We start from the raw sequence: 11,551 nt of genomic DNA on the forward strand, positions 1-11,551 counted from the left end.
CCGGGCTTAGTGGCATGCACCTGTAGTCCCAGCTACTCAGGAGACAGAGATGGGAGAGTCACTTGAACCCAGGAGGTGGAGGTTGAAGTGAGCTGAGATCGAGTCACTGCACTGCAGCCTGGGGTGACAGAGCGAGACTCCATCTCAAACAAACAAACAAAAGCATGGTGTAGTTGCTCCTGGAACTCTGTGAGCAAACAGTTGTCTCCCTCTCCCCTCAGGAAGACACGAATGAGGGAGGGTCTCTGACTTAGTGGACTCAGCCAGCAGGGGCCTTTTCCAAGGACAGGCTTTGGAGAGTAAGGACTCTTCAGTCTGGAAAGACAGAAACAAAAGAGTTGGGAGTCAGGCCCCTCAAATAATCGAGGGAGAGGTTAGGGCCAACCATCGCCTTGGTCTCCGGAGTCTCAGAACACAGAACTTAGAGCCTGCTGTACAGCCTCATGGGGAGTTTGGGGAAAATAATCCAGCAGAGAGGAAAGGAGGCGGAGGCATTTGCTACCGTAAAGCGGAATGGGCGGAGAAGGCCGAGTCCACCTGGGACTGAGCGCGGTCACTCACTCCTCTAATCCCAGCACTTTGGGAGGCTGAGGCAGGTGGATCGCTTGAGCCCAGGAGATTGAGACCAGCCTAGACAATATAGTGAGACCTTGGCTCTATAAAAAATGTTTTTTAATTTAAAAATATAATAAAGAGCCCACCTGCGAAATATCTCCTAAAGCGACACCAGTGACTGGAACACGTCACACAGGGTTGCTCCATCGTGTTCTGTCTGGGTTAAGGGTGTTTTTGTTGTTGTTATTAAATTTAAAATATTCAGGGAGTGAATAAGAAAAATCTAAGGAAGCATATGTGTGCAGTTTAAAGAACCAAGTGCAATACGTGGCTAGCAGCGAGCACCTCATAACCCTGCAGAGACCCCGGGCTGCCTCCTGGTGGCGTTGAGGGGCCAGGGCTCCGCCCCTCAGAGGAGTCTGTTCTTACCAGGTCGGGACTGCCCAAACTCAGGGCAGGCCTCTCCGTGTGCATCGGAGCAGAGCCCCAGTCCTCAGTCTCCCCAGAACAACTGCTCAGGGAAATCTGACCCCAAAAATGTGGCTGCACTAAAGGTACCGCATGTCTCCTCTTGGTTCCCTTGGGAGGAGGGGAGAGGAGTGCAGGACATCAAGGATCTGTGTCTGTCTGGAATGGAGACCTCAGACCCAGCCAGAGCTGCCCAGGCAGGGGTGGATCAGAAATGGGCTTCTGCTTGCCCCATCCCACGAACCAGCCGTGTGGGGATGGTGGGCCCGCTGGAGGCTTTTGGGTGGGCCCCAAGCCTGGGAGCCAACGCTGAGTCCAGGTAGTGTGCAGGTACCGCTCAGGCTGCCCGCATCAGTTGCAGGAGGGGTGTGGCCACCACCAGAGCTGTGCTGGGGGGAGGAGGCAGGGCTGGGTGGGGAAGGCGGAGCTGGCAGCACCTGGGATGCACCGGTTCAGCCCTGCGGTTCCCAGCCCTGGCTGTGCACCATTCTGCAGAGCGGGTTTTCTATGGTTCCCAGTCTTGTCCCCCTGGCTCCTCATTGGAGCCTTCAGCTTCTCGTCGTGCCCTCCTCCCACGTAGCTCTCTAGCCCTGGCCCTTGGGCACCCAGGATCAGCGTAGGGGGTGAGGAGGGGTGGACGTGCCTGCAATGTGCCTGTCTCAGTGACCAACGGGTTCTCCAGCAGAACCGGCAGATGAAGCACATCTCAGCTGAGCAGAAAAGGCGCTTCAACATCAAGATGTGCTTTGACATGCTCAACAGCCTCATCTCCAACAATTCCAAGCTGGTGAGTTGCTAAGAGTGTGGGCCGTGGCAGGGCAGGGGAGCTGGCAGGACGTGCTCCGTGCGTGGTCGTTGCTGGTGGCAGGGCTGCTGGCTGTGGGTGCCGCCTCCAGCCACCTGCCCCTTCTGCAGACCAGTCACGCCATCACACTGCAGAAGACCGTGGAGTACATCACCAAGCTGCAGCAGGAGAGGGGCCAGATGCAGGAGGAGGCCCGGCGGCTGCGGGAGGAGATTGAGGAGCTCAATGCCACCATCATGTGAGCTTCTGGGCCTTGGGGCTCCAACCAGGCACCCCGTCCCGACACAGGGCCTGCTTCAGAGGTGGTGGGACCCTGTGGCCTCATCACTGGTCGATGCCTCTTTGCTGCAGTAGTTCTGCTCTTTGTCACCCTCCTTCCACAGACCTCTCTTCTCTGTGCCTGGCTGTGGCCCGGCACTGGGCCAGCCCTGCCCATCTTTTGTCCCAGAGTCCTTATTGGCCACTGGCTGCTCCACAGCTCCCACGGCTCCTGTCATTTCAGCTCCTGCCAGCAGCTGCTCCCTGCCACGGGAGTCCCTGTTACCCGGCGCCAGTTTGATCACATGAAAGACATGTTTGACGAATACGTGAAAAGCCGGACCTTGCAGAATTGGAAGTTCTGGATTGTATCTTTGGGTTTTCTTTTTGCTCTTCGCAGCCCTCAGCCAATGCACTGAAGCCACAGACCGTGGCACTGTAGTTACTTTAGAAAGACTCTTTAAATGCCTGTCACCAAGCTCCTCACGACAGGCAGTGCTAGTGTCTATCTCGGGAGAGAGTGGTCCGGCCTGGCCTGCTGTGTGGGCTGGAGCTGCTGATGGGGCTTCAGGGTGCTTTGCAGGAAGGGCTAGGGAGGTAGAACGGTGGGCTTCGCTCTCTAGGTCCTTAAGAAATCAGGACAATGCTAGAGTCACTTGCAGAAGGTGCAGGGGAAGGAGGCGTGGCTCCAGACAGCCTGGCAGCCAGCTCGGTCCTCGAAGCCAGAGGGAGGGTGAGTGCCACCCCTGCTGTTGACAGGCGGAAACCAGGACTCCCTCACTGAGTGGTAGAGCCCAATTTGAAGCCTATTGGAGCATGTCCACCTCTGGGGGCTCTCGTGCCAAGGCCATCTTGCACTCGGCCTTCCAGGTGGCAGCACGGCTCTCACAGGGAGTGGTTCCTGCCTGGTCACTCCCCACCCTGCCACCGCTCTGCCTCTGAGTAAACGGTCGGCACATGTGTTGGGTTGACTGTGGCATTGGGGCAAGGGTCTGACAGTCAGAGGTGACAGTCGTGCGGGAGGAGAGAATCCTGGCTGCAGCTATCGGGCAGGGCAGGGCACAGCACCTGTGTGTGCTGGAAGGGGCAGGGTGTTTTTGTTTGTTTCTTTTTTCCCCCTGAGACAGGGTCTCATTCTGTCACCCAGGCTGGAGTACAGTGGTGCAATCACAGTTCACTGCAGCCTCCACCTTCCCAGACTCAAGTGATCCTCCTGCCTCAGCCTCCTGAGTAGCTGGAACTACAGGCTCATGCCACCACGCCCGGCTAATTTTTGTATTTTTAATGGAGATGGGGTTTCACCATTTTGGCCAGGCTGGCCTCAAACTCCTGACCTCAGGTGATCCCCCTGCCTCGGCCTCCCAAAGTGCTGGGATTACAGGCATAAGCCACCGTGCCCAGCCATAAGAGGCAGTTTTTAATTGAAGAGATGACAGGCACCAGCTCCGATTCCCCTGTGTTGCTGTTTTACTGCCTGCCCTGGTCCTGATCCCTGTCATTAATAGAGCTGGGTGGCGTCTGGAATGAATCGGAGCTTCTTTGATGAAATGGCACACTCCCCATCATCAGGGGGAACTGTGAGTGCCGTCCTGATCAAAGTCCGAGAGGAAACATGCCTCAGGCCTTCACTAAGATGGTCTAGGAGACTGGCGTGCACTTTTGCATTTAACACAGAAGGCAAACGCCACTTTCAGGCAGATGGCTCCTGCGTTTATTTATTTATATTTTTGAGAACAGAGTCTTGCTCTGTCACCCAGGCTGGAGTGCAGTGGTATAATCTCGGCTCACTGCAGCCTCCGCCTCCCAGGTTCAAGCGATTCTCCTGCCTCAGTCTCCTGAGTAGCTGGGACTACAAGCACATGCCACCATGCCCAGCTAATTTTTGCATTTTTAGTAGAGATGGATTTCACCATGTTGGCCAGGCTGACATCAAACTCCTGACCTCAAGTGATTCACCCACCTCAGCCTCCCAAAGTGCTGGGATTACAGACGTGAGCCACCGCGCCCGGCTGGCTTCTGCCTTTCCACCTGCTCTGTGCCTTTGATGTTCCTGCCACTATATGTAAGAACCATTTTGATCGCGTGTTTGTGCTAGGACCCGTTCCAGACTAGAGACCTTCTGTGTCCCTGCCCCCTGCCTGCTCGGTGCTCGAGCGGCCCTGTTGTCCAGGTACAGTTAGAGCAGAGTGTTTTCATGAAGTGGAAGACACACCTTGCCTAGAGATCTCTCCCCCTTTTCCCCAGTGATCCATTCTCTGTGGGCAGGTACTTTCCAGCCCCAGGGGAAAGGAATAGGCCAGCCCAGCCACCTTCGGGTCTGCAGTTCCCAGCCCCTCTCCATGCCTGCCTTTTCTTTAACCACATACTGCAGTTCAGCATCATCATCAAGCCGCTGTTTGAGTCGTTCAAGGGCATGGTGTCCACCAGCAGCCTGGAGGAGCTGCATCGGACGGCGCTGTCCTGGCTGGACCAGCACTGCTCCCTGCCCATCCTCAGGCCGAGTGAGTGGGGCAGTGCCAGGGTGGGGGGCTTCATGCTAGTCCTGGAGGGAGGACGGCCCCAGGCTGAGGACAGTATTTGCCAGACTCCACTGGAGGCAGCCAGGTGGGGCCGGGGCAGGGGCACAGTGCTGTCCAGGAGGTCCTCAGTCAGGAGCGCCCAGTGGGGGCAGGAGGCTCCTGCCCTTGTGTGTCTCCCAGCTTGTTCAAACCCAGCTTGCATGGATCGAGTGCCCACTATTTGCCAGGCCCTGTATCAGGTGCCTTCAGGTGTATTTTCTTGTTTAATTCTTATAATAACAAGCAAAGGGCCGGGCGCGGTGGCTCACGCTTGTAATCCCAGCACTTTGGGAGGCTGACGCGGGCGGATCACGAGGTCAGGAGATCGAGACCACAGTGAAACCCCGTCTCTACTAAAAATACAAAAAATTAGCCGGGCGTGGTGGCGGGCGCCTGTGGTCCCAGCTACTTGGAGAGGCTGAGGCAGGAGAATGGCGTGAACCTGGGAGGCGGAGCTTGCAGTGAGCCGAGATTGCGCCACTGCACTCCAGCCTGGGCGACAGAGCGAGACTCCGTCTCAAAAAAAATAAATAAATAAAAAAAATAACAAGCAAAGACGATCCCATATGTTAAGGTTATAGAAGCTTAATATCAGAACAGCTGGCAGCCCCGTGGCACCAGGAACAGCATAGGATGCTCCACCTACGGCAGCTCCTGCTGGATTTGGGGAAGCTTCTGGAGGCAGAGGGGTGAGTGCCCAGGTCTCGGTGTAGGCCCCCGGCACTCCTCCCTGCAGTCCAGCACGGCTGCTGCTCGCCCCATGCCTGAGCATTCCCACATGGGTTGTAGGTACGAAGCCGAGTGTGCGGTGTGTGGTGAGTCTGTGTCACTGCCTGTGTCTGACCCTTTCTGTCTTGCAGTGGTATTGAACACGCTGCGGCAGCTGAGCACCTCCACCTCCATCCTCACAGACCCCGCACAGCTGCCAGAGCAGGCGTCCAAGGCTGTCACCAGGATCGGCAAGAGATTGGGAGAGTCCTAGCTGCTTAGCTGGCATGTGGCCGCATGAGATGCCAGGAGACCCTTCCCTGCCCATGGAGAGTAGGCTGCGCCCCCCAGCCCTTCCTGACGCTCAGCCTCGGGGCCTCTCTCCAACTCTGCCGGCCCACCGTGGCGTCGGGAGGCCATGCTCAGGTCTGAAGCAGGTTCCGGGCCTGCTGACAGCAATAGCCTGCCTTCGGGAACTGCTGTGAACTCTCTCACTCAGTGACCTCAGTCACCAACCTCCTCTGCCCTCGGGGCAGCCCACACAAAAGGGAAGTGCTGGCCGTGCTGGTCCTGCCCTACTGGTGGCCTGCCGGGCCTGGCACCAGTGAGCGGAATCGATGGGATGAGGGTGACAGGGCCTGCTCCTGTCCTGAGGCCCAGCCTTGTCCCTCCTGCCATGTCCTGTCCACATGCATGCCTCTGCCTGATGCCCTGCTCCACTCTCTGGTCTGCCTGTGTGGCAGTTGGAAGGTGTCTTTCTTTCTCCCCTCAACTCTGACTGTGCCCGGCCCTTGTGGATGGACTTGGGCTTCTATTCAGGCTTATGCATGGCAGGCTGCCAGGGGGAAGTGCCTTCTTCAGAGGCCCTCCAGGACACATGTGTGCAGAAACGGTGGATGTGGGACACACAGGACCAGAATGGAAGCGTGTGATGCACGATGGCTGCTCTGGCTGAGAGGCCCTGCTGGGCATGTTTCATCTGTCCCCTTTTAGCTCCACCTGACGTTGCAGGATCCACGGGACTCAGCCCAGGGCCTTCTTGGATGTCACCTCACCGCCGTGGCCCTTCTGCCGTTCTTCTCCACTTGGCTCCAGCTGCAACTGTTGACAGATCAAGCATGTCCAGTGGGAGCTTAGAACCCTGAAGTTCTAGTGTCTGAAAGATCAGACTCCATGTCCTGCTGTCAGCCTTGTCATCTTGTCTGATGTCTTTCAGCTGGGAGCCCCAAACCAGGACAGTTTTTGGACCAAAGATGCCCCCACACTCAAAAGTCTGTCCCGTCTTGTGTTTGAAGAAGGAAACAATGTTGGCGGGCAGCACTCTATGGTGGTTAGCCTTCAGAGCTGTTTCTAGGCATCTCAGATCAGACAGCAAAGAATCTACCCAGATCTGGGCTGGGTGGAGGCATGGCTGGGCTGGGGGCCATTCTGAGCCTGCAGCAAGAGGTTGGCCCAGCCTCAGTCCTTGCCCTTCTCTGGCTGCCTCTGCAGGGAGCTGCAGGGGCAAGCACTCTCTCCAGCACTCAGGAAGCCCGGTTGAGGGTACCTCCTCGTGGAAAGAACGCGCTTTAAAGCTCTGCTGAGGAGTTCGGAGCCCAGGCTTTCAGGCGACCTCTGCCCTCCCTGCCTCTCCTCGCCCTCCCTCTCTGCCTGCAGGGCCTGGGATGGGCTTTGAGGGAGCCTGGGAGCCATGTGAAGAGGGGCACCCCTGGGCTGTCCCCAAATTTTAGATCCAGTTAGAGGTTCTCCCTGGCTCCTGCAGGCCTGCGGGGATCTCTCCCCACTTCAGGCCTCCGGCCAGCTGCCTGCCCCCTTGTCTATGCTTCAACCCTGCACAAAAGCAGCTTGGTGACACCACTCAGCCACCCAGAGCGCATGTTGACAGGCTTTCCAGATCACCTTCCTGTGGGGTGAACGTAAGATGAGACTGGGCTGGTCCTTGGAATTTCCCCTAGGAAATGGTAATAGACTCCATTCTTGACCCAGGGGTAAGCATGAAGGCATTGTCCCAAAGGCAGAGGCCACCGTGGTAGGAATTCCACCAAGGCCAGAAGGGAAAAAGGAAGAACCCACCATGTCCGGCTGTGCGGGCCCTGGGGAGGGTCACGAGTGCAGCCCCTCTCTACTTCCGTGCCTTTGTAAAACGTGTAGATAACCGCAGTGGTTGGCTGAGCCAAGAACTCTCCTAAATCAGTGGCTTTCTCCCCACCCCTTGCTGGGGAGTCATTTTTTTAAAACTCCGTGGGATATAAAACTGGCCTCCTGCTGCTTCAGCCTACCTCTCCCTCTGCTGACTTAATGTCGTGATTCTGTTTCTTCAGATATTTAAGGCTGTTAGGTTGTGTGAGCCTTAAAGAGTGTGTGTGTGTGTGTGTGTGTGTGTGTCCCAGCGACTGTCCACTGTCCAGGAGATGCATGTCTTTGTATTGGAGATATTTCTGTAACTCACTTGGTGCTCACGATGCCATGGCCATAGGGCCACAGTGCCGTATCTGCTGCAGACATGATTATTTCTTGTTCTAGAGGTTTTCTTGTTTTCGAATCTTGCCTGATGAATCCAGCCAGACCAAGAGGCCTAGATTTGACCTCTGTCCTGGGCTCCTGGGCCAGGTGCAGGGACATCTGAGGCCACTCTGCTGGCCACCTCCAGTGGGTGCTGACCACAGGATGGGCTTTGTTTACACTCATTTTCACCCTGATTCTTGCCCCCACTTTCATAAAAGAAACTTCAAAATGCTGACGCTTTGGAGAGTAAGAAGATCAATCTTGGCCGGGTGCAGTGGCTCCTGCCTGTGATCCCAGCACTTTGGGAGGCTGAGGCTGGAGGATCACTTGAGCTCAGGAGTTGGAGACCAATGCTGGCAACTTAACAAGACCCTGTCTCTACAAAAAAAAAAAAAAAAAAAAAAAAATTTAGCTGGGTGTGGCAGTGAGTGCCTGTGGTCACAGCTAGTTGGGCCTGAGGCTGGAGGATTGTTTGGGCCTAGAAGTTGCAGTGAACTATGATCATGCCACACTGTACTCCAGCCTGGACGACAGAGTGAAACCTTGCCTCTAAATAAAAGAAAATAGAGGCCGAGTGTGGTGGCTCATGCCTGTAATCCCAGCACTTTGGGAGGCCAAGGCGGGTGGATCACCTGAGGTCAGGAGTTCACGACCGGCCTGACCAACATGGTGAAACCCTGTCTCTACTAAAAATACAAAACATTAGCTGCATGTGGTGGTGCATGCCTGTAATCCTAGCTACTTGGGAGGCTGAGTCAGGAGAATCAGTTGAATCTGGGAGGCGGAGGTTGCAGTGAGCCAAGATTGTACCACTGTACTCCAGCCTGGGTGACAGAGCGAAACCCTATCTCAAAAAAAAGAAAAAAATAGAAAATCCAAAAAGAAAAACCAGAAGGCCTGCTGGCTTATAAATCCCTGGGCGGGTTTCTGAGAAATCGCCCTGTGCTGTCAGTCCCTGCACTGCACTGCTGCCTTCTGTAGTGGGTGGGAGACCCCAGAGCAGGGCAGGCGCCACTGAGGGCCTTTCTTGGAGTCGGCCAGCAGGCCACGCAGCATCCGGGCAGGCTGGCTAGCCGCTGCCTTAGGACATCTCTACTTTGGAGGATTTTACCACAGGAAGCAACAGCAGCGCTGGCCGTTGGTGCTGATGACAGCATTGGGTCTGGTTGAGGGGATGGGGCTGGAAAGTGGCAGACCCCCCAGCGCTGCGCATGGTCCCGGAGCCGTCAGCCAGGGGAGTGGGGTCAGCGGTCAGCCAGCCCTCCCGTTTCTTGCCCATGGGCCCTGACCACACTCCCTTTTCTAGAAGTCAATCCTAAGGTTTCTCTGCTCTGGCTAAGAGGATGTAAATTTGGATTCTTAGAGGACATGGCACCCCCAGTCCCTGCCCAGATAAAGGAGCACAGTGGCATGCAGCACCTCTGTCTGTTGCTGGGGTGGGGGGGCTCGCGCACCCACCTCATCTCCGTGCACAGCCGTGACTGGCCCCGCCGGCAGCTAGGGTGCAGGTAAGGGTCTCTCTCAGAGAGGGGAGCTGCAGCTGAGAACTGGCGAGGCCCCTTCCTCCAAGGCCCTAGCTGGCCCCTGGGCAAACCTGAGGTGGCAGGTTCAGGTTTTCAAGATGGCGAGATCTCGCTGTCTGCTGGACAGGATGTTATGCTCTCAGAACTCGTGGGAGTGGAGCTGGGCCTGTCCCGGGCCAGTGGACCCCTGTGTGTGGGGGATTTGGGGTGCTGTGGGCCTGGTTCTGCACTGGCAGATGGACCTTGCTTTGGTCCAGCTCTTTCCTTACCCTGGCTCCGACATGGGAAGGCTTGGAGGGCCCCTCTCATCACCTCCATTCGCTCTCAGCTGTCCCTTTCCCTTGTCGCCTGGCCCCTGCCTCGCCCACCTGAGGCCTCCTAGCAGGCAGCCTGGGTGTGAATTGAACCTCTCTCTTTTCCTTCTGGTGGGAAAGTGGCCTTTCCCTCGACACCTGCTCCCCAGCCCCAGAGGAACCCACCTGTTTTGGAGCTCAGCTTGGCCCAGCGTTTCCTTGGGGAAGGGAAATGAGGGCTGGACAGCACTGATCTGGGCAGGCAGCGTGTGCAGCAGTGGCCAGCCGGGGTGCCAAAGATGCACGGGGATGTGGCATGTGGCTCCGCGCCCTTGACATCTCTGCTTTGGAGGATTTTACCTTGTCTGCACACCTGTCAGGGGAGAGGGGACAGCAAGGTGGGAGGTTGAAGAGCTCAGCAGCATGTTTGTGGCATTCAGTGGACACCATGGCCTTGGGCGACTGGACGGGTTTTTGTGATGTGAGGGACACACATGGGGCACGTGGTAAGCTTGGCAAGGGCTCCAGGAACGCTGACAAAGCGTTTTAGGACCCCCACCCCCATGCCTGTACCAGGGCTGGCCTCCAGAGTGGGTGAGGACAGAGTAGCTGTAGGCTTTTCATTCTGAGGTCTTGGCCCCCCTGGCCACCGCATGGGACTCTGCTTGTCAGAGCTTGCAAAAATCAACCTTCGAGAAAGAAAAGGGAACTCTTCACGTTGAATGTTGACTTTGTGTGTATGTGTGTGTGTGTGCACGCGTGCATGCACTTGCACAAGCTTGCGTGTGCGTGTTTACTTCATGGAATTTTGTTTTGTGAAATTCCCCTCCGATCGTGTCAGAATTTACCTCCATGCCCCAGTCACACTGTTGGTTCTGCGCGCTGAACCTGGGTGTAGCTCATTTGAAGGACTCTCTTCTGCGTTTCCTAACAGTTATTTGGTGGTCTCAAGAGTTGAGGTTGTGGAGGGTTGGGAGAAACTGAAGTTCTATACATTTCCATAGAGTTTACATCCTGCAGTTAAAAGGCAGGAAGGGCTCAGCCCGGGCCCCACAGCTCCAGGCCATCCCCGACGGGCCGCCCACAGTGCCCCCGTTTCTCTAGCTGAATTTTTTTCGAACAGCCCGGGAAGGGAAAACGGATTCGCTTGCTGATTTTGTTAACAGTGGAAGCACCATGTTCTGTACCTTTTTCAGGTTCAGTTTGTTGTGTAAATGGCGGTTTTTTCTGGTGTGAGCTTTGGTGATTGTGGCAGGGCTCCTTTGAGGAGACGGTTCCACCTCGTGGTCTGAAGAACAAACCGGAGAAGAGTCTGGTTTGGCCAGAGGCCCCCTCCAGCCCATGTCACCCTGAGTACACCCCTCTGATGCTCTGCTGTCAAGAAGCACGTTTCCACCAGCTGTATTCAACACTACAATGCATTTTTTAAACTATTTGCATCCAAGACAATAAAGAAACCTTATTTTTTTTTTAAAAGCCTGTGATATGTGGCCTTAAATACTATCCTGTTGCGCAGTGGAAGAGATGGGAAAATGAAGAGATCTGAGCATAGCGATGCCCTTGGCCAGCTCACTCCTTCTAACCTTGGGAGGTGTGATCAGCCTGGGATGGAGGCATTGGGTGGGGAAGAGGCCCAGGGTGGGAGGGCAATTCTGGAGGTGTGTCCAGAAAGTGGGTGCTCCTCTCCTAAAGACAGTCCTCCCCACAGAGGCTGATGAGAAAGGCCCAGTGTGGCAGGTTCTGCCTGTGGCCTCAGCAGGGGCTAGTGGCAGGCCACTGCTCCAGGCCACGCCCAGGTGGACAGAACTCACTGGTGCCCCTATAAACCTCCCATTTCCTCATCCGGGACTTGGGCAAACAGCACCAGGCCTGCACGCT

The 11,551-nt window shown here is 56.0% G+C and overlaps 1 protein-coding gene across 2 annotated transcripts in view; it reads left to right on the top strand.

The window, feature by feature from the left end:
- The window catches only part of MLXIP (MLX interacting protein), a 67,799-nt gene extending 56,647 nt beyond the window's left edge, over positions 1-11,152 (top strand). Inside the window, exons 12-17 of one of the 2 annotated variants that reach the window (XM_030821544.1) lie at positions 988-1,109; positions 1,709-1,810; positions 1,939-2,066; positions 2,331-2,454; positions 4,458-4,587; positions 5,505-11,152. In XM_030821544.1, the coding sequence (XP_030677404.1) occupies positions 988-1,109; positions 1,709-1,810; positions 1,939-2,066; positions 2,331-2,454; positions 4,458-4,587; positions 5,505-5,626 (728 nt within the window). In that variant the 3' untranslated portion in view covers positions 5,627-11,152. The remainder of the gene's footprint in view (positions 1-987; positions 1,110-1,708; positions 1,811-1,938; positions 2,067-2,330; positions 2,455-4,457; positions 4,588-5,504) is intronic. The other variant, XR_004032076.1, reaches the window with a different exon arrangement.
- Positions 11,153-11,551: the final 399 nt, after the last annotated feature.

Source organism: Nomascus leucogenys, chromosome 10 (assembly GCF_006542625.1).
Source record: "Nomascus leucogenys isolate Asia chromosome 10, Asia_NLE_v1, whole genome shotgun sequence".
Lineage (NCBI taxonomy): Eukaryota > Metazoa > Chordata > Mammalia > Primates > Hylobatidae > Nomascus > Nomascus leucogenys.